A 22326-nucleotide genomic window follows, 5' to 3' on the forward strand; every position below is an offset into this window, starting at 1 on the left:
TTGAGAGGGTTGCAATGCCCTATGCTTCTAGGGACTGTGTGGTGTAGTGGTCAAGGGCACAGGCTCCAGAGCCTGCCTGGGTTCAAATCCCAGCTCTGATATTTAACAGCTGGGTGGTCCTGGGCAAAATTACTGAATTGTCCTGAATCCCAATGTTCTCATCTATAAAACAAGTGTTGTTAAAAGAATTCAGCGACAAAATCAACATGAAAATGTCGGGCCCTGAGCCTAGAAGACAGTAAACACTAGCCGTTGCCATTCGGCAGCATGGTGTAGACCAACGGGCCGCACACTTGAGCTCGCATGAGAATCACTTGAAAACAAAGATCGCTAGTTTCTACCATGCGTTTCTGATTCAGTAGGTGTGGGGTGGACTCTGACAACTTGCATTTCTAACAAGTTTTATTGCTGCTACAGCTTCCTCAGGGACCACCTTTTGAGAACCACCAGTATAGAAGGAAGAATATAGTTTAGGATTCTGACATTGAGACCATCCCGTGGTATCAGGTGGCTTTGGGCAGATGGTCTCTTTGAGCCTCAATGACTTCACTTGTAAAATGAATGTCGGTAGCCACTTCGTGGGGGTTGTGTCTGGCATACAGTATTACCATTAAGTGTTATTGTTCCAATTTTAGCCAAATCTGTTGGCCTTTGCAAGATGAGGAGGATCACAATGAGTGGAGATGGGTGGGATGAGCCTGGGGAATGCTGCTGAGAACCCCAAGGTCAAAGTGGGGCCTGGAGCAAATGCCAGATGGGTCTGGGAGCCTCAGAGCAAAGTGCCCATTTAGAAAGTACTCTTGCTTAGGGTATTGGGAGACAGCAGAAAAATTCTTTGGAAATTTCTATGTAGCCAATCCATGATTAACTTTGGACCTGAGATGACAGTGTTTCCTGAAAGCCATTGACAAGGTGACCTCTTGCAGGGGAGGTGGAAAATGCTTCCTAAGAAAAAGCAAACAGGCCCCATGGGGTTCCTATTGCAACCCCTATATCTTCCTGTCCCTCCCTGCACACTCTCTTCCTTTTTTATATAGCCCCCTTTTGTTAGAAAGCAACCCTGTCACCTCCTGCCTCACAATGGGATCAAAAGCACTTGGGTTCCTGACCCCTGGCAGGTGGAGCTAAGGCGGGCTTGCTTTGCTGTTTCCCGGAGCGGCCCCCTGGTGGAGAACAGTGACATTGCAGACCTTCCCAGGGGGAGGTTTCTCCCCACGTGTCCAGTGTTCCAGCTCTAAAGCCCGGGTCTGCAGCCTGGGCCAAGGGCTGGAGCTTCTCAGCAAGACTGCGCCCAAGGCTTGGAGAAGATTTCTGGGTCAGTTGGGTATTACTATTACCGGAATAGCACGCAAAATACACCCCACCCGAGGTGGTTTAGAGACTGTTGATTTTTAAGAGATCCACTGCTCTTGGCACCGGGGAAGCAGGCAGTCAGAGCGCTAGCCCCAGACCGGGCCTCAGGGGTCTGGGCCTTTGCAGGTTTTGGCCTGAATATCAGTGGCAGTTTCCAATCTGAGTCATTCACTCCCTGAGGCGGGATACCAGTGGGGAAAGGGCTATCCTTGGATAAGGGGCTTTTTTTTTTTTTTTTAAAGTTTATTTATTTTGAGCCAGGCGAGGGGGGGCAGTGCGCAGAGAGATAGGGAGAGAGAATCCCAAGCAGGCTCTGTGCTATCAGCCCAACACAGGGCTCGATCTCACAAACCACAAGATTATGACCTGAGCCAAGATCAAGGGTCGGACCCTTAACCGACTGAGCCACCCAGGTGTCCCCAGGGACTTTTATTTTAAAGGCAGATTCACTGTCCAAACACTACTCCCCTCACCCAGAAGTCATTGTGTATGAATCCCACCCTCAAAGATGCTTTGTTTTGCCTTTTTGGAAAAAAACACAAATAAAAAATTCAATGTTATCATCACTTATTGCGCATGTAACATGGGCAAGTCACCAAGCTAGGCACCCAGGGGACCCAGGTACCGAGGGGACCCAGGTATACTGAAGATGCAATCCTTGCCTTAAAACGGGCAGCTAGAGGAGCCGTCTAGAGAGGTCTAAGCAAAGCCTGAGGCCAGTATGGAGCACAGCAGCCTTTGCACAGAGCCTGGGCAGAGCGTGCCTAGGGACAGGTTCTAGAAGGGATGAAAGGCTTGGGAGGGTGGGGAGGGCATGGGAAAGAAAGGCCTTAAGTCCTGGAGCTGAGCAGAAGCAGGCCGAGAAGGGTGGGGTGTGTTCAGGGAACAGTGAGTAATCTGGTGTGGCCCAGGGCTGCTGAGCATCACTGTGCCTGGCACAGGCCGAGCGGTAATAAGTAAGGGTTAGCTCTCTGCCCCCTCCCAGGGGTGAAAGGAGGAGCAGTGCACCAGGCTAGAGAGAGGGGTACATGCAGGCCAGCTGAGCACCTGTAGCACCGAGGCCTGGCAGAGACCCCAGGCCCGGTGTAGGGGGGCTTGTCTGAGAATTTCCCTTCCTTTCTTTTTTTTTTTTTTTAATGTTTATTTATTTTTGAGAGAGAGAGCAAGAGAGCGTGCGCACAAGTGGAGGAGGGGCAGAGAGAGAGGGAGACACAGAATCCTAAGCAGGCCCCAGGCTCTGAGCTGACAGAGCCACCCAGGTGCCCCAAGAATGTCTCTTCCTGGCAGATGGGCCTGGTGCAGCTGGAAGGTGAGACTCGCAGGGGTGAGAACAGGTGTTGTCGAAATGGACAGAGAAGTATTTCGATGACCACAGGGTTTGCTGGAAAGACTAATGGTGCCTTTGAAATCTGGGCTGGGACAGGCCCTGAGTCACAGCATATTATTTAAAACATGCCCTAGGCCCACAGGTGCCAAGTCTAATCCTGAGTGGGAGAGATGCTTCTCTCATACCTGTTTGAATACTTTATAGTTTTCAAAGCCCATTCACCTGCTTTATCTCATCGATCTGTTTAATAGCAGCTTTGTGCTAACCAGGGCAGGTACTCCTCCCATTCCACAGATGGAGAAGCTAAGGCCTGGGTATGATGAAGTTATATATTCTACTTTGTTTTAGCCATTGGCCTTGTTATAGTGAGTGTTTGCTTTTGTTTTAAATTTAGTATTATTATTATTTAGATAGTTCAAACATTCAAATGGTTCAAAATTCAAAAGGTATGGATAAAAGTCTCTGTCAACCTTATCTTCACAGCCTCCTGGGTCACCTCTTGCCAGTTGGAACCCAAGCCTTTTGACTTTAGGACTAGTGCCCTTTCTGCCACCTGGTGCAGGGGCTCAGGGACACTGTAGATTCAGGAAAGCTTGAGGCAAGTTTCACTGCTACAGGTGTTTTACCTCCTCTTAGCAGTTGTGCATATGTATCCTTGGGGACTAATTGTCTTCTTTAATCTTAGTCCACATACGTTTATCTTTCCATCCTAAACTCCTTGGAGGCAGGGAGTATGCCTTCAATTTCTGGGAGGTGGTAGAGTAGGGATTAACCTTGTAGGCTCAGGCATATAGAAAATTGGGATGGGGCGCCTGGGTGGCTCAGTAGGTTAAGTGTCTGACTTCGGCTCAGGTCATGATCTCACGGTTTGTGGGTTTGAGCCCCACATCGGGCTCCGTGCTAACAGCTCAGAGCCTGGATCCTGCTTCAGATTCTGTGTCTCCTCCTCGCTCTGCCCCTCCCATGCTCATGCTCATGTTCTGTCTTTCAATAATAAATAAACGTTAAAAAAATTTTTTTAATAAAACAGAGAAAGAAAATTGGGATAAAAACCTGTGCTGTGTGAGCTTGTACAAGTTACTTAGGTTCTCTGAGCCTCCACTTTTCCAACTACAATGATCATGCCCTTACCAATTTCACAGGGTTCTTGTGAAGACTCACTGAGATGACTCAGGTCCCATGTTTAACCCTGGGCCAGGCACAAAGTATGAACTCTGTAAGTGGGACCTATGATTCCCAGGGTACTGAGTTTGTGCACAGTAAGTCAGACCCAGGCATCCGTTCAAACTTAATTCTGACGGGATTGGGGATCTCAGGCACCTAATTAAGAGCAAATTGGCATAGTAGGTCACCCAAATCCATATGTTTGAGCAAATCATTCTTCCTGAGCTGGGATCCACCCTTTTTCCCAAAGGAGTCTCCCAACAACCTGGCTCATCCCCATTTTCTTTTTGGGAGAGGCCTGGATTTTCTGGATAGTCAGTCATTTTGAGACCAACAGAAAGGCCAACAAGGCACGGGCCTATTTTGTCTGTAACCTTGAGCCTGAGTTTATACACGGGGAGACTGCCATATGGCTTTTCTCAGGGCTGACAGTAATGACTCACTGCAGGGTCACCAATGCCCTTGAACTGTCTTGGGCAAAGTGGCTCACTGGATCTGCTTCTGGGCCTTGCTCCACAGCTGCCTGACCTCTGCTTCTCTCAGACGAATGTCCTCAACTCCTGAGACTCTCTATTTAGACACAGGGGCTTCCCCACACCTGTATCACTCTGTGTTCAGAGGGACCCAAGAAATCATTTTTTCTAACCCTCCTCATCTCACAGATAAGAAAAGCAGCCCAGTGGTGGCTACAGGCTTGCTCATACCTCTAGAGCTTGTAGCAGACCCAGGATTTGAACCCAGGTCCAGGGTGCCTTCTGTGATCCTGTCCTGGCTGCCACAAACCCCTACCCCTCAGCCTGCTCCCTCTCCACAGGGTACTCCCTGCCTCAGGCTCCAGGTCCTAAACATTCTGAGTGGCAGATTCCATGGCTTTGTGGTAGGACAGTTACTTACCCCTTTGAAATCTGGTTTCCATGAAAGGACAGAATGATCTCTTGGAGCCTTGTGGTCCCCACTGACCATAATATCAATTAGCAACGTAAAAATGTGTTTACTTTTCTGTTAAAAGAGGCATTCCTTTCCTATCCAACTCAAGTTTTGTAAAGAAACAAAAATATACGCCAACAAGGATGAAGGGATACATAATTGCCTGGCAGAACAATGGAGCAATCCATGACTTCCAGGGATGGAATCCACAGAGCCTGGGGAGCTGGGACCTGGCAAGACAAACAGGGTGACAGGGAAGTCTGAGTTGGAACAAGGGGAAAGGACAAGGAAGAGAGAGGAAATTATTGTACTGGGGCAGGCCCAGGAGTGGGGCAAGCTGGGGAAACAAGGAACGGATCTCCAACCCACTGCATCACCCCACCCCAGCCAACACAATCATGTCCCTCTTGTTGTCCAGAACCCCCATGACACCCCATAATGGGACTCTGGATGTATTCCCATCTGCCCTGATGCCCCCCTGCTCCAACTTCATAACAGTCAAATTCCCCTTCTGGGTTTCAGGGGCCATTGGCTGGCATGATTTTGACGGGTTACCTTTCCCATGGGTATATGCATTTTAACAAACTGAGCCACCCAGGCGCTCAGGGTATATGCATTTTAAATAGGGATTCTGGAATCTCTGGTTCGGCTTCCTGCTTTCTTCAAGTAAAAGTGGAGGGGTTGAGGGGGGTAGGATGGAATAAGACAGATGCCACTGGGAGAGAGCGTCACCGAAAGATCTGACTGAGGGGAAACAGGGGAAGAGCTTGGAGTAGTTCTCTTTCTCTGGGGAGAAACAAAGTCTCATTCTGTTTCTCCATAGCCTCCACCCCTCCAGAGATGGGATTTTCCTTCTCTTTCATAGATTTGGAAACTGAGGCCTAAAGTGCCAAGCCCAGAGACAGAGGTGGGCCCAAAGGCTGAGAGTCCTAACCCTGCAGCCCCTGCTCTGAGGAGCCAGATGAAAGGGGCCAGGAGCTGGAGTGAGAGCATGTGGGTTTGAGGAGAGGGGAGGCTCTGGCAGACTGGCCTTGCAGGCTGCAGCAGGGGGGCAGGGGCAGCCCTGGGAGGGGGCTAGTGCCAAGGCCAGCGGAGGGAGCCGACCAGATCCAGTGATTCCCAAGTCCCAAGAAATATAAATGACTCATGCTGGGTGGCTCTGCACGCCAGCCCAGCCCACATTCCCGGGCCTTTGTTCCCAGCCAGCCTGGGCCTGGCCTTAAAGGGCCAGCTCCTAGGGCCTGAGCATGGGCCGCTCCACCCCACCCCCACCCTCCTCTTTAATCCTGGCCCTTCCTTGGGTTGCTCCTAGTCTCTGGGCTGTGGGTAAAAAGGGTGGCATCCTGCGGGATTTAGGGGTCCATCCGATTGAATCTTCAAGCTGTAAGGGAGGGCTCTCAGGTCGTTTCATCCATCCCTCTGCCTCTGCACCTAAACTGTCCAAGAAGGATTAAGAAAATCTTTGCCCTGCTTTTTAAAGATGCTTCCGTGAGGGGACCCCTTTCAAAGCAACTTCTTGCAGAGTCTCAAACCATCTCCCTTCTAACACCATCCCCCAGGCTGCAGGCTGGGCTGGAGGCCCCTCTCCCAGGGCCCCTCCCTCTATTTTCTCCCCACCCCACCCTGGGCCCTGCCAGCATTGTTTCTTTCTTGGCTCTCACTTGACACGTGTTTGGTGGGTTTTAGGTTGGCTTGTGAACCCGGCTCCCTGTGCTGGGCCTCTGAGGGGTCCAGGTTTCAGGCCAGTCCTAATCCTGTCCTGCCCATGGATCCCTCGGGGGAGAAACACCATCCTGGCGCCCGTGCAGCCGGGCTGCCCCAGTCATTTCTTTGGACCTTGTGTGCCACCATGTGGACATTCTGGAGATCTGGAGCCTTCTGGGGCTCAGAGGGGGCACTCTGCAGACATTCCCACAGCCACCAAACCAAACACTGAAAAAACATCCTTAGCTAGAAAGTAGCCCTGAATCAGCACAAACCAAAATAGAAGCAGGCCCTAAATCAAAGAGGGAAAGATAGGACTGTACCCTCTGTGAAACAATGGCTTTTTTCTTCCTTTTTTTGTAAATATATATTTTTTAATGTTTATTTTTGAGAAAGAAAAAGAGAGACAGAGACAGAGCGTGAGCAGGGGAAGGGCAGAGAGAGAAGGAGACACAGAATCTGAAGCAGGCTCCAGGCTCTGAGCTGTCATTACGGAGCCCAGTGTAGGGGCTCAAACCCACGAACTTTGAGATTATGACCAAGACAAAGTCGGACACTTAACCAGCTGAGCCACCCAGGTGCCCCAACAATGACTTTCTTAGAGCCATTGAACAACAGAAGCCAGCTGGCTCTATTAAAACTTATAGATAGCAATATTTTTTGTTAAAGCTTGGGAAGATCTTTGTGTCCCCAAGCAAACAGCCCCTTCTGTCCCCCAGCCCCAGTATTTGGGCAATGCTCTGAACACAACACTAGAGCTTTGGGTTTAAGGTTTTGTCCACTGTTAATATACAAATTTTAAGAGAGGGGTCTCCTTAGATGCTTTCACAGTAATTTCAGGGTTTATCAGATCTTGAACTGAGAGCTGGGTTTGGAGGGAGTAGAAAGTGTCAAGCTATGGGGGAAACTGGAGGGAGGGACAAGGACAGGAGGAGTGGGGATGACCAACAGGAAACTCCATGGGCAGGGAAGCCCTGCTCACAGTTGTTCCCTAGTCAGAGCCCTTCCAACCGTGGAGAGGCCTGGGGGCTGCTCCATAGACTCTGTCATTTAATAAGTGTCCATTGTACCCAGGACAAACCTTTATCAAATGGGCTAGAACCATGGGCTGTTGCTTTGAGGCCTTTGTGGGGCACTGGCCTTGGCATCCCTAGCCCCAACCAACCAGGCCAGCTGGCTCTGGATAAGCCCAACATCCAGAAGGAGCATCCAGAGCCCTCTGAGACCTGCCCCATCCATCCTTCCATCTGCCCACCCACCCACTCAATAGAAAACCTCTGTGGTCATCTGCAGGGTTAGGTCCACCCTCCTTCCAGGCTGTCACATCTTTCAAAGTTCTGCCTTCCTCTCCTTTCTCACTTACTCTCCTACAGTTCCTTGTCACCCTGATCCTAAATCATACCATAGTCTTTCAGTGGATCTCCCTGCTTCTGGACCCGCCTGGGCCCATGCATTCCAAACACCGCTCCTAAATTTATCTCCCTAAAACACACCCAAGTTGTCCTGAGTGATTGCGGACTCTGCCTGCAGCATCCAGTCTGAATTTCTGGGCCCAAACCAGAGGCCTGCTCCCTAAGCCCTATGTTGTCACTCCATCTTTCGGAGTTAGTGACTTCCTGAGAATAAGAGCTTTGTTTTATATTTCAAAATCAAATCAAATGTAAATTATGTCAATAAATCCTAGCCAAAAAACCCAAAACACTAGCATGCATCACTGTGTGCATACAGACATGCATTCTGATGTGCATGGCTGTGGCCTCAGGGCTCTTGGCCACTCTGTTGAGTGGGATCCAAATACAGCTCCTGACCCATTTGCTAAGCTGTGCACCCCGCCTCAGGGCCACATCATTCTGGGAGATGAGGTGCCCTTCCTATTCCCCCCAAGTCTCAGAGCTCCTCCTATTGTGTTCTGAGATGCTTTCCTTTCAGAGGAAAAGAGAGCGGCCCAAGGCCAGGCTGGGCCCAGGCAACACAGAGAATGAAATGAGGTTGGTGCATCTCACAAGGGGCTGAGGCCCTCCCCTCCCCCTGCCGTGTGAGGGAACGTGACCCTGGGGAAACATAAATGACAACATTCCATCATTTCCAAGTTCAAAGGTCCGTAAGGGCTTTCTAGTCCAACTCTTTATTCTTTCAGGCCATAAAACTGAGAAGGGTGCTGCTTGCTCTCGGTTTACCACCAGGTTACAGGAGAGCTTTAAAACCTCTTTCCAGTCTCTCAACTGCTTCCCTTTCGGGAGCCTTCAAGGTAAGCCTGTGCTTTCTCCCTTACAGCCTGGGAACCCCAACCCCAGGGGCAGCCAGCCCATCAACCTGAACCACTACGCCACCAAGAAGAGCGTGGCCGAGAGCATGCTGGACGTGGCCCTCTTCGTGTCCAACGCCACGCGGCTGAAAGCGGTGCTGGAGCAGGGGCCGTCCGCCCACTACTACACCACCCTCGTCACCCTCATCAGCATCTCTCTGCTCCTGCTCGTGGTCATTGGCATCCTGCTTGTGGTCATCGGTGAGGAGCCCAGGCCTGAACTCGGCCTTGGCGCCCCCTAGTGGAAAGAAAAGCCCCACCGGCTTCCCGGTGCCACCCCGCATTTGCACACGCCAGTTTCTCAGCCTTACATGGCGGTAGTCCTCCGCTTGACAACCGCCCAAGTAACAACTCCTCCACAGTGAGAGCAGGCTCCCTATCCTACCTCCTGGTATCACACATAGGGGTCACTCCACAATACCTTCACTTACTTGTAGCAGAGGTCCCTACTGCCTTTTGTGTGAGCACCCATCCCCACTCTTATGACCCAGGATAATTTCCCAAATCCCTATTCCATTAAGTACCGTGTGGATGCCCCATGCACTGGGCAGTGAGGGAGAAGGCAGCTTAATGCAATGACTACCACCTCCCTTGCTTTCTGCCATGCAAGTCTCTGAGGTGCCAGACTTTCTCTGACCTCTAGTGGATGCGGTGAGGGAAGTTTGGGGCTGTGGCCCCACCCTGACCCTCCCTTCCCACTCCCCCCACCCTTGTCCACAGCGCGGCTGAACCTCAATGAAGTAGAAAAGCAATGGCAGCTCAACCAGCTCAACAACGCCGCCACCACTCTGGTCTTCATCACTGTCATCATCAACGTCTTCATTACAGCCTTCGGGGCACAGAAGACAGGCTTCCTGGCCGCCAGGACCTCAAGGAATCCCCTCTGAACACAGCCTGGGACCCAGGTGAGGGAGGATGGAAGGTCGCCAAATGACCCTTTTCTCAGCTCTGGGCGTTTGGGGTAAAGTGACATCTTTGCAAGCAAAAGGGGAAAGAGATCTGAGGCAAGGAGGGGATCTTAGAGAAGAGCTTGGATCTGGGCCCAGAAAGTCCCCACGTGCTGTTAACAGGTGACTCTTCCTCGGCAATTAAGCTTGAGCTTTTCTATAGCCTGGGATGGGTTTTTCTATAGCCAGTGTGGTTAGTGCTTGGCTCTGCCCCTCTGGCAAGAGGGAAGATGCAGTAGGGATTCCTCCTTGGCGCTGCCCAGCAGTCCTTGCTACTCAAACTGTAGTCCCTGGACCAGCAGCAAAAACACCGAAGCTTGCAGGAAATGTAGACTGTCCGGCCCCACTCCAGATCTACTGAATGGGCATCTGCATTTTCAAAAGGCTGCCAGGGGAATTGTGTGTGCATTAAAGTCTGAGGGCCATTGGTCTGGCCTGCCCTCCTCACTGCCTCTTCTCTGCTTCCCCTACAGGTCCTGGGTCTGGAACTGCTTCTGCCTTTCCTCCCTGATCTGTTAGGCTGATGGGCACTTTCCACAGCCTCTGGGAGAGCTTCAAAAAGGGCTGTGTAGATGCCCTGGATCCCTACCCACAGCATCTGAAATAAGATGTACTATTTTACTGGTCTAAGTGAATCCCATCTTGGTCTGGAGTCCTGAACTCAGACTGGGGTACTGCCAGTCTTTCTAGTAGCATCTCCAGAATCTAAGACATGTCTATCTAAGGTCAAGCCCGCCTAGCTTCAGGACTCTGGTTCTTAACTCCACCTCATTCCTTCCCCTCTGCCCCATCCATTTCCTCTGCTCCAGGCCTCAGTTTTCCCTTTCTGTAAAATGGAATGATTTATATCTATAAATTTTTCTGCAAATCCACTATGAGTCAGTCTTTATGCATTGGGCTGGTCTCTGGATGCCCTCTCCAGCATCTGGAAAGAGCTTGAAGGAGCAAACCTAAGTTCGGAGGGAGAAAAATCTTTTAAATCACTCCCTCTTCTCTGGGTTCTGCTGAGTCAAATTTCCTGGCCCCGCCTGCCTTGGGCTAATTACCATCTGCTACATCAGTGGCAGATTAGTCAATTCTGGATTGATCCATGTATGCGCAATCCTTTTTGAGAACTTGTTATAAACCTATCATAGCTTTCAAATTAGCACTTTCTCTTAGGCATGTACTTAAGGCATACAAACTCATTTTGATCTTTGCCTATGCAAAACAGAACTAGAAAGGTAAATTTGCACCCATAAAATGTCAACAGGGCATCCGTAGCTCAAACAGAAATGATTTTTAGATTGTCTGCTACTTTAAAATAAGTCACATCTTGGCTTCTCTCTGCTGCTGACCAAACCATTCTGGCCCTATGTCTAGCCTTCTTCACCCAGGGTGTCCATCAGCGTTTCCCCACTGAAACCACAATCTCCACAAATCTGCTGAGCAGAAAATGCCCAGTCTGCTATCAGACCGTGAACTCTGCAGGCAGGAAGAGTGCTGGCCCCTTCCAGAGTAAACCATGCAGTTCCCCACACAGCAGGCACCCAACTAATGGTAAAGGATGGAGGGTGGTGTGGAGGGTCCTTGGCACATCCATCAGAGGCCTGACTACTAAGGGACAGAGACGTGAACCCCGGGCCTCTTAGCCCACCCCTCTCCCATCTTGATGGGCAAGGGGAAAAACACACGAGCCACTTTGTTTTCTAAGAAGATGCTGTATTTAACAATTTCCTTCCCCCCATCCCACTCCCTCCCCCCACCCGACACATTTCCCTACAGAACAGGGGCCTACCAGGCCCTCCCCCTTAAGGCAGATGGTGTGGAGGTAACAAAGTCAAACACAAGGCACTGGCCAGGGTCAGAGAGGTGTGCGAGCAGGGCCTAGGAGGCTAGGCTCGCTCCCGTCATCAAAAGAATGGAAGTTGGAGAGCTCTTTGGGTTGGCTCAGGCCTTCCAGTGCCATGCCCAGGGTGACCCTGGCCCCAGAGAGAAAGCTGGCACCCCAGCCAGCCAACCATAGCTCTCACTGACTCCCTGAAGTCCTTTCCCAAAGGCAGTAAGCCTGAGCAGACTCTGAGAAAAGCCATAGCCCAGGGGGCAGCTATGGCATCCAACAGCCACAGCCTATTAATTGGAAACTCTTTGTCCTTCCTGATTTCTTAGAGAGGGGCAGGGAATTCTCTTCAACCTCCAGAAGGTTCTCAACGGGCCCCAATCTCCTAGATGCCAAGCATGTGCCCTTGGTGAATGCAAGGCCCACCGGGTAGACCCTGCAACTCCAAATGCTGTGACTTGGATTCTATCACAGCACAGCTCTGTGGGGCTCCGCTGACTGGCATCCTGGGCCCTGTTGCACCAGCTAGGAGTGCTTCCTCCCAGCAGCGGCGAGCTCTGCGTTCCCCTCCCTAAGCAGACGCTGAAGTTCCACAGCAAGTGTCCGACACACCCACACACCGTTCGTCAATTCAGCAGCAGCGGCAGAGGCAGCAGCGGCGGCGGCAAAAAAAAAAAAAAAAAAAAAAAACAAAAAAACAAACCAGCCCCAAAGGCCCCAGGGGATTTTTAGTGCAAGAGAAGTGTGTGATCATCAGGTGCCAGAAAGGGTCGCTTCACTTTTCGGTTCCTCTGGGCCCCACTCCCCTCCAACTCGGGAAGAGATCACAGGGCAATGCCCTTACCTCCCCCAACCCCTTGCCCCTTACTACCCTGATCCCTGTTCCTCTGTCTTGCCCACACCCCTTCCTCTTCTTCCAAGCAAGGCTGGGGCTGGGGATCCCCCTGCAGGAGGGCAAGGCTATGGGGGAGCAGAGCTGTGGGGACTCAGGATTTCCACTTCCTTTTCCTCCCGTCCTGCTGGATGCCCACCTCCTCTTCGCATCTGAGTCCACGGCTTACATTCCCATCCTCTTTCCTCTCTGCTTCATGGTCTCCCCAAGGCTTATGCTTACAGGCGGGTCGGGAAAGGGGCTTCTCTTCCTGCCTTCTCCACCCACCTTGCCCGTCCTGCACGGCCTATATGCCAGATGCTGAGGAATAAAAACCCGCTGTCCACTGGTTCTCAGTCTCCCAACCCCGCTGGGGCACCGCGAGGATGATGCCACTTCTGTGTTCTTGTCAGTCTGAAGTTAGCACCGCCTGGGGGGTAAGGTTAATGCCCTAATCGGTGGCCAGCTGTTCAGTGGCTACCTGGGAGAGATGTGCGTGTCTCTGGAAGGCACGAGCCTGGGGTAGAGCTGAGAACTCCTCTGGTTATAAATCAGCTGCCAGGTCAAGGACCAAGGGACACATCGCTACACAGGAGTGGGTCTGAGGTATGCAAGTGGGGAATGTACCCTAAATGCACGACTCCATCCCTCTCTCACAGTCAGTGCTGGGTCTGGACAGTTAGTTTTGGTTTTCTGTTAGAAAAATAAAAACCCCAATGAAGTATGTCCAAGAGAAGAGTTTCCAGGGCACGGTCACTACTCCCTGGGAGGAGCATGGGTGGATGCTGGAATGCACCTCACAGATAGGTTGGCATTGCTCCAACAGGTCTTTCCTTCCTTAACTGTGCTGCCTTCCCCGGGAGCCGGTCCATCTCTGTCAACTGAGTGCACGGCCCCTCCTGGTCCCTCTCTCAAGGTCCTCCCTTCAGAGGCCCCGAGGGTAGAGAGACAGGCCTCAGCAGCTGTCTGTGTGAGGCGACAGCTCTCGGGGGAGTGAGGGTGTTAGCTCTGAGGCCTCTTGGGGCCCGGCCATGGCTTCCGCTCCCTTTCCCTCTCCTTCTCAACAGTGAGTAGGGGCATTGGGGAGCGAGCACAAGTCAAGGAGCAGGAAGCAGTCAGTCCAGTGGGCCACCCTTCGGGATCATGGCATCTTCATCTGGCGGCGGTTCCACATGCCTCGCTTGGAATGGAAGTGATGGAAGAAATTCCTGAGGGAGAGACGTTCCACTTCCAGGCCTGCTTGGAGGATCCTGAGTAGGGGAGGGGCAGGATGAGCAACAGAAGCGCAAGAGGCAGCTGGGGAGAGGCCCAGGCCCCTGAAGATCCCGCCCTCCCGCATCTATACATCTATGTCAGACCCTGTCTCTGTCTCCCTCTGTTTACTCCCCACAGGGCATGCACACAGCACAGGCTTTGGAGCCAGGCAGCCTGGGTTTGAATTCCAGCTCCTTACTATGGAAAGCCCGTGAACCCGTCACCTTCCAGAGTCCCAGTTTGCCAATCTCTAGAAAGAGGAGGATGATGAGGCACCTGGGTGGCTCAATCCGTTAGTGTCCGACCTTGGCTCAGGTCATGATCTCATGGTTTGTGAGTTCGAGCCCCACGTCGGGCTCTGAGCTGACAACTCAGAGCCTGGAGCCTGCTTTGGATTCTGTCTCCCTCTCTCTCTCTCTCTCTACCCCTCCCCTGCTTGCGCTCTTTCTCTCTCTCAAAAATAAATTAATAAACATTAGAGAAAAAGAGGAGAATATACACTCAACTCTTGAACAACACAATTTCATATTGTGCAAGTTTTTTTCTGATAAATACAATACATATATACACACATACACACACACACACACACACACGCACACATATTGGAGGCTGGTGGTAAAGGCTAGAGCTGATGGGAAGAAGGGCTCAGTACAGCTCCTGGCACATACCCCGTGCCCACCACCAGGAGCTCAGCCTACAGGGGACACATTATGTATGTGATGGAGGCAGAGGGAGCAGATTCCCCCATTGCTTTTCTATATGCTTAGCCCATGGGGTCCCTCTCACAGAGAGACTGGCCTTCCTGCAAGGCTGTACTGAAGTCTGCATCTGCCCAGCCCGGCAGGGAGATCAAGGGTGGAGGTAACCGCTAGACTAGGCTTCCATCCACTTTGGGATCTGCTTTGGCCTAGTTTTGTGAGAGCTGGGTTATCTAATATGAGCTCCCTCAAACTACCTCCTTTGCAACTTCTGTATATACAGCATATGTCCCTTTTCTTCTCTCCCTCGAGGGAAAAAAAACATACACAGACCCAGTTTTAAGCCTCAGACACTCCCTAGCTGTGGGATTTGGGACAGGTACTAACTTCTCCTCAAGCTGTTTTCTTGTTTGGAAAATGGAGATAACCACACCCCCTCACAGAAGCTTGGGGTCAAACAAACAAGGGACTGATGTAAATCACCTGCCAAATACAGGCCTCCAGTGATGGCTGGCTGTCTCTTAGAAGTGTCCCCACCCTTCCAGGGCTCCTGACTTTGTCTGTGACATCCTCTAGACACTGGTCCCTTCTTTCTTTGCTGTCTCCCCTTTACCTCCTCTGCCCCTTCAGCCCAAACCTCAAGGTATCATCCTCTTTTCCTCCCCTTCCCTTGGCAACAAATTTCTTTCCTTCCTTTTTAAACTTTTACTGATTAAATAATCTCTACCCCCAACATGGGGACTGAACTCACAACCCTGAGATCGAGAGCCGCATGCTCTACTAAGCTACTGGGCTAGTAGCCTCTCTTGGCAACAAATTTCTTTCTTTCTTTCTCTTTCTTTCTTTCTTTTTAAAGCAAATTTCTTGACAGAGGAATCTCATACTGATACAGCCTCCACTCCCTCACCACCAGCACGCTCCACGATCCCCTGCAACTTGGGGTCCCCGCCTGCCTGCTCCTGCTTCAGCACCCTCTTCTCGCCCGCTTGCCAAGGCTGCAGCTTGTCTGGGGTTCTTCTTTCTCCTTCTTTCCACTCTTTCCTCCTCCCTGAAACTCCCTTCTCCCAGGGCTTCCAGGGACCAGGACCTCCTGGATATCTTGCTGCCCTTTAATGATCCACACTGCCTCTTTTGTCGGCCCCAAAGTCTTTCCTGCCCCTTCACCTGTTCTCTCTTATCGATTCCCACAGCCTCAGCCTTCCCAGCCAGCCAATGGCAGAGGGGAAGAGAGCTCCAATTCGGGAGAATGCAGCCATATTCTCCCACAGCACCTTGCTGTGCTTTACCCTGACAGCATACCATGTGCTTTAATTTCCATGCCAACCCTGTGACACAGGCAGAGGCGGTATCATCCCCCTTCTAATACATACAGAACTGAGTCTCGGCCAGGCAGGTAATGTGACCCCCAGTAAGTGGTGGGGCTTCCTTTGAGTACAGTGCTCTTTACCTGCATATCAGGAGTCTGCAGCCCAGGGGGCCGGGACACCATCCGTCTAGCCCTATTCCCTCCCCAAAGCACCTGATGGGATGGGATCCAAGCACGTCCCTCAGATGCCCTCCTTTCCCAGTCACCTGTCCAGCAGCTCCCAGTCTTCCCCACCCCAGCGATCTCGGAACTCCTTGGTGTTCATGCCCCCGATTCTGTCCAGGTCTGACTTGTAGATGCCGAGCAGTCCAAACCCATTCACCTCCCAGTAGCCTGTGAACAGACAAGAATCCCCCGGTGAGATGAGCCAGGGGCCAGGAGGAAGCAATGAAGGCCTCTAGGCTGCATTCCCAGAGCCTTCTCTGAAAGACAGAGGATGGGGTGCCTGAGGCTGAAAGCTGTCTCGTTTGAACAAGTCCCTTGCCTGTTCTGGGGGGAAGCCCCCCGACGCTAACGTTCAGGGGCCAATGGAAGCAGCGGTCCTAAAAGGGAAGGACCATGGGCTCTACAACAGGATCTGATAGCAGCAGTCACTAGAGGCACAGCCCAGTGCACCTTCCTTATTTGTTTCCCTCTCCAGAGGCAGGGAGCCTGTCTTTCCATTTTTTTTCCATCTGCACAGGGCATAGAGTCCGGCACACAGTAAACGTCTGGTGAAGGGAGAAAGGAAGATGGGGAGGAAATGTTCATCGTTGCCGCTGCTGTGGCCATGAGCACAGCCCTCAGGCACCTCTCTGGTGGACCATCCAATGGGCAGAAGCAGCAGGCAGGGGGTGGGGATGCTGTCATGGCATGGTTGACATGGTTGTTTCCAGCTCTGGGATGAAGAACCAAGGCCAGAGAGGACTTTCCTACCCTCCCCAGCCCAGGGCAGAGCTCACCCTCAGGCCACTGGGGGGTGGCCCCGCAGTGCAGCCTCATCACCATGGGGGCAAAGGCCATCTTGCCCTCTACACAGTGCTTCCGGATGGTATCGATGATTCCAGCTGGGAAGTGGATGTGGAGGTCACATAGGAAGATGATGCTGTGTGGGTCCTGGGGACAAATTGGGGAGGGTCAGTAGACCCTACGGACCAGGGCTCAGAGGTCAGGCCACTCCCTAAAACGATCCTTGGGTCCTTCCCATTTGAATAATGGACAAATTTCCATAATACAAACTGTTGGGCAGATTTCCATAGTACTGGGTACCAGAGTGCAGTTCTCAGAGTCAGAGAATGAGTTCTGATGCCTTCCCTCCACAATGTACGAACTGCAAGGACTCAGGACAAATGCTCCAGTGTCATTTGTTCAGTCCCACCCTGGCACTGGCCCTGCCCCATAGCAGAGTGGAACGTCCGTGTCCTCATTCCCTCCCGCTGTGAGGAGCTGACTACCGCACGTATCCCAAATGTCTCCTCCTCTTAACCAATCTGTAACCACGTCTCCAGAGCCCCTCCCAGGTTATTACCTTCACCAGGTCTATGCCAGCCTGAAGCCCAGCTGAACGCTCAAAGTTTCCACTTAGCTTCATGTACTGGTAGCTGCAGGGAGAAGAGAGGAGGGAAGGGCAGAGTATCAGGGCTCAGCAGCGATGGTCCCTGGAGGAAGCCAGCAGGCATGGAGGAGGGATGATGCCTGCTCCTGGGATGGGATTATGGGCAGGTGAGTCCTCTGGAGAAAGCCAGAGACTGGGACTCAGGAAAGCCAGGTGGGACTTCGGGCTCTGCCTAGGACCCAGCAGTCCTGAGACTTCAGAAAGCAGGTGGCTAAGGCCGTGTGCTGGCCAGGGAACCTCCTCACCTCCGCAGCTTGGACCTCTTTAGGGCCATCTCAACGTCCATGTCCCCACTGCTATAGTCCGTGATGATGATATTGAAGTGTGGGTCACCGGTGACCTGGAACAGCTTTTCCATGTCTCCAATGAATTGCTGTACCCAACGCGCCTGGTTCTTTACTGCCATGGTGGGCAACAGAGAGAAAGAAGCGATAATGCAAAGAAAGGCATCCCCACTGCCAGCTCCTACATGAGTCAGGACCCTATCAGACCTCCGCTTAGGGGTAATACAACTATGGAACCCACCCGCAATGCAGCAGGGAGGCGGAAGGTGGAGGGAGAGCTCACTGGTGAAAGGGGGCTCTATACCCTGCTGCCTACAGAGCCTCCAGGCAGGGCCCCATGGGAAAGCCTTGGACGGGGCTTGTCCTCAGCTCTCCTAGTCACCCGATCATGCTGTCTCACTGTTATCTGCCCATCCTATTATCACCCTAGCCCACAGTTACACATGTCTGTTACGTGCTCCCCTTTTCCACTATAAAAACCAGGTAACCCCCTCTATGTCTTATTCCCCAGAGTAGTTGCAAACCCCAGTACAACAATCTGGCCATGATTGCACCCAACCCCAAAACCTGTTATAATAGGAGAGCAACTGGCCCGAGAGTCAGCATCTTTTCCAACGCCAACACTCAGTCACGTGATCTTGGGTCCTCAACTGTAAGGTGGCCTCTCCCACAGGTTCTTATGAGATCAAATCAGTGAGCAGAGACCTGGGTGCTCACGGTTACTTTTAGGATCCCCACTCTGCTGATAATGGCCGGGCTCTGCTTGAGGCTGCTTGAGGCTCACCAGGCACAACGAAGTGGACCACGGCTCGGTGATTCCAGGAGAAGCCCTGGGGCCAACACAGCTTGGGCTCTGGGGCCCGGACATTCAAGACATGTCTCCGGCGGTTGTGTGAGCCCCAAACCAGGCCCTGCAGGTTCCGGGCCTCGACCTCTTCCCCACCAGCTGGATCGATGCCCTGCCAGCCTCGTGTAGACACATACTCGGAGAGCCGCACTGGGCGCTGGCCTTGTTCCAGCAGCTCAAGCTCCAGGAGGTAGCGACCTCCACGTAGCTGGTCCTGGCGCTTCTCCACGTTCACAATTCGCTGCAGTTGGTACTTCCTGTGGCAGAAAGGGCGGGCAGCTTGAGTAATTCCTTCCCCTACTGTGGGGGTAACATGGTGTGGTAGAAGCCTGTAAGGCCAGTGGTCAGGAGACCCTGGTTTTTGTCCTGGCGATGCCTTTGGCTAAGATGCTTATACCAGGGGGTGCTAGTAGAGCATGCAACTCGATCTCAGGGTCATGAGTTCAAGGCCCAGGTTGGGTGTAGAACTTAAGAAATAAGTAAAGAAAGAAAGAGAGGGACAGAGAGAAAGAAAGAACAAACTTACACCAGATGCTTAATCTCTAGTGTTCACTGCCTCCATCTTTAAAAATGTACCTAATTGACCTTGGATGATCTCTAAAGTCTGTTATAGCTCTAAGATCCTAAGTATGTAAGGTGAATGTGTGTCCTTCAGAAACTGACCCTCATTAATAAAATACTCTGCTCAGAGTACATAAGACACATGGATTATCAGATAAATGTTGATTGGTTGGCTCAATATCATTAGTCACTAGGGAAATGCAAATCCAAACCATAAAGCGATACCATTTCACACACTTTAGGATGGTTAATGAATTAATTTCTTAATTAAAATGTTTATTTTTGAAAGAGAGTGAGAGAGACAGAGAGCGAGCAGGGGAGGGGCAGAGAGAGACAGAGACACAGAATCCAAATCAGGCTACAGGCTCTGAGCTGTCAGCATAGAGCCTGAGGCGGGGCTCAAACTCACAAGCTGTGAGATTATGACCTGGGCCAAAGTTGGATACTTAACCGACTGAGCCACACAGTCGCCCCTATTTATTTATTTTGAGAGAGACAGAGCACACAAGCAGGGGAGGGACAGAGAGAGAGGGAGAGAGAGAGAGAGAGAGAGAGAGAGAATGGCAAAGCCTAATGCGTGGCTCAATCCCACAAACCGTGAGACCAACACATGAGCCAAGATCAAGAGTCGGTGACTCAACCGACTGAGCTACCCAGGCGCCCCCCACCTCAATGGCTATTTTAAAGAAAGGAAGATAACAAGCGTTGACAAAGATGTAGAGAAATTGAAACCACTGATGGGAATGAAAAATGGTGCAGCTGATTTGGAAAAGAGATTGGCAGTTTCTCAAAATGTTAAACAGAGTTACTGTAAAAGTCAGCAGTTCTACTCCTAGGTATATCCCCAAGAGAACTGAAAACATGCTGACACAAAAATTTGCCCATCAATGTATTCATAATAGTCCCACAGTGGAAGCAACCCAAATGTCAATCAACTGACAAATGGACACACAATCCATGGCATAGTCACGCAGCGGAATCTTATGCAGCTGTACAAAAGAATAAAGTACTCAATACATTCTACAATATGAATAAGCTAAGTGCAAGAAACCAGAAAAAAAAGGCCACATATTACACAGTTCCATTTACATGAAATGACTATTATAGGTAAATCTGTAGCAGAAGAGAGTCGAGTATGGTTGCCAGGGACTGAGAGGAGGGAGAAACGGAAGTCATGCTAACAGGTACAGAGTGTCTTTTACAAGGGATGAAAATGATAGGAATCATAGTGGTGATGGTTGCATAGCATTATGAATATACCTAAAAACCACCAAATTGTACACTCTAAAACTACACTGTAAAACGGTACATTAAATAGTACGTGAATTCTATCTCAATTAAAAGAATGCTGATTGGTTAAATGAACGAATGAACAAACAAAGAAGTAAGGCCATGCTTGCTGCCCTAGCCCTTGTAGCCCATACCTGGGGTCTTGTCTCTTTTAGCCTCAGTTTTGCCTGATGGTGGGACAAAGACCTGACGGGTACACCTCATTCTCAGGGACGGGGGGGTCCCAGGTGCTTGATCTTCCACGGAGCCTGCCGCAGGGGACCGTGCTACAGCCCCCAGGTCCCTGCCCCCAGGCCAGCTGGCTGCGCGAGCCCCAGCCCCGGTCCCAGAAGAGCCCTTTACCTTACCCCCGGCTCCTCTGGTTGAGCTTCTTCAGGAAGACGCGTGTGACCTCGAGAGCCTCCTGCTCTGGAAGCAGCAGGTTGCCAGACGTGTTACAGTTCAGATCGATCCAGTCAGTCCGCAGGGCTTGGAAGTCCAGGTTCCGAGCACTGAAGGTCTGGTCCCAGCTGACCACAGGGTCAAACATGGGCATGTATTCGAACACCTCACTCACATCCTCCTCCTCTTCCTCTTCCTCCCCCTCTTCTTCTCCTTCTGCCTGTCCTTCTTGGCCTGCAGCTACCACCACCTCTCCCTCCCCGGGCCAACCCCTCCGGGGGGCTGGAAGCTCCATCCTGTCCCCCCTTCTCTGCTCTGCAATGTATGTCTCAACTTGATTCAGCCACTGGGATTGCCCTAGCGTCTTCCTGGGGCTGTCACCAGTGGGCCTGGGCCCCTTGACTTGAGGCGGGTTCCCTGCCAGATGCCCCGGAGGCCACTTCTCAGAGGGAGGGGGATCTTGGCTGAGCCCAGGGCTGGGTCTTCTGCCCTGCTTCTCTGGGGGCTGGACTGGGACATCACTGGTCCTCACAGGGAAGGGAGCTGTGGAGTTCCTCTTGGAAAAGGGTACCAGTGGACCCTCCCAGGGCTGAGCCAGGAGTTTCCGCAGGCTTCGGAGGTGGTAGTCAGTGACATCCTGCCCAGGGGTGAAGGTGGGCACTGGTTTTCCCTCTGGCATCCTGGCATTCTGGTCATTGGAGTCAAGGGTCTCCTCCACTGCTTCTCCATATTGGGATTCTTCTAGAAGGCCTTCCTTGAAACCTGTCGTTAATAACAACCATTCCTCACATTGGAGTTGCTAACCTTTCCCAAACGAGATATACAAGATAGCTATTGATCATCTGTATAACACACCAAGGAGTTTCAGATGGGGACAGCATCTGGGCTCTGCTATTCACTCACTTATTTATTGTGTGACCTGGGGTGAGTTACCAACCTCAACTAACTCATTTCTTCCTTCGTGTAAAGGGAATAATAGCCCATCTTCCATAGGGTTGTTGTGAAGATGGAGTGACATAAAATACACAAGGTGCCTAGCAGGTGCCTGACACTTGTAGGACCCAACAAATGGTCCTGGACGTGCCCTAATCCCTCAGGAAGGAGGGCCACAGGGAGACAGTGCTTCTTTATAGCAGACTTCTCCAGTGAGGTGCCAGGGACAGTGATGCCCTCAAGCAGTCCAAGGAATCTCCTCCAGGGCTCTAAATCTCCTCAAGCTGACTGCAGCATGCTGTTAAAAACAGTGTCATTTTCTACTGGTATGGAGAAGGTAGGAGTACCACTCTCTACTCCTTTGGGTTGGAGGAGGGGCTGTGCTGTGTGGTTTGGATTTTAAGCTCCTCAGGGGCAGGGCTGGCATGGTCTGAACTTCCCCTAGAAACAGACCATGGTCACCCCTCCCGGCCTGACCTGGAAGCCTCAGCTGTCACTCTGTACCTGGCTGCTCCAGCTTCTGCTTCTCAGGCTGGTCCATCTTGATGTACTCCTGAAAGCTGAACCTGTAGGAGGAAGGCAGAGGTAGACTGGCCCCCGGTGCCCTGCAGGCTCGTGAGTGAGGCTCTGCCTGAAGCCCCCGCAGCAATATGGAGTCATGCCCGGGACTAGGGTGCAGGAAGGAGGCTGGGCAAGAG

General features: G+C 51.6%; 2 protein-coding genes across 3 annotated transcripts in view; one reads left to right on the forward strand and one right to left on the reverse strand.

Moving 5' to 3' along the window:
• The window catches only part of NINJ2 (ninjurin 2), an 80075-nt gene extending 69476 nt beyond the window's left edge, over nucleotides 1–10599 (forward strand). The window contains exons 2-4 of the mRNA XM_060658773.3: nucleotides 8750–8981; nucleotides 9501–9685; nucleotides 10201–10599. Coding sequence (XP_060514756.2) covers nucleotides 8750–8981; nucleotides 9501–9667 — 399 coding nt within the window. The 3' untranslated portion in view covers nucleotides 9668–9685; nucleotides 10201–10599. The remainder of the gene's footprint in view (nucleotides 1–8749; nucleotides 8982–9500; nucleotides 9686–10200) is intronic.
• B4GALNT3 (beta-1,4-N-acetyl-galactosaminyltransferase 3) overlaps nucleotides 1–22326 on the reverse strand; it is a 140344-nt gene that overhangs the window by 27136 nt on the left and 90882 nt on the right. The window contains exons 13-20 of one of the 2 annotated variants that reach the window (XM_060658772.3): nucleotides 22133–22194; nucleotides 20662–21457; nucleotides 18401–18720; nucleotides 17578–17731; nucleotides 17246–17318; nucleotides 16680–16833; nucleotides 15945–16071; nucleotides 12229–13667 (exon numbers count right to left, since the gene is read on the reverse strand). In XM_060658772.3, coding sequence (XP_060514755.3) covers nucleotides 13559–13667; nucleotides 15945–16071; nucleotides 16680–16833; nucleotides 17246–17318; nucleotides 17578–17731; nucleotides 18401–18720; nucleotides 20662–21457; nucleotides 22133–22194 — 1795 coding nt within the window. In that variant the 3' untranslated portion in view covers nucleotides 12229–13558. Of the gene's footprint in view, nucleotides 1–12228; nucleotides 13668–15944; nucleotides 16072–16679; nucleotides 16834–17245; nucleotides 17319–17577; nucleotides 17732–18400; nucleotides 18721–20661; nucleotides 21458–22132; nucleotides 22195–22326 lie in introns of those variants that run through there. The other variant, XM_060658771.3, reaches the window with a different exon arrangement.

Source organism: Panthera onca, chromosome B4 (assembly GCF_046562875.1).
Source record: "Panthera onca isolate mPanOnc1 chromosome B4, mPanOnc1 haplotype 2, whole genome shotgun sequence".
Taxonomy (NCBI): Eukaryota; Metazoa; Chordata; class Mammalia; order Carnivora; family Felidae; genus Panthera; species Panthera onca.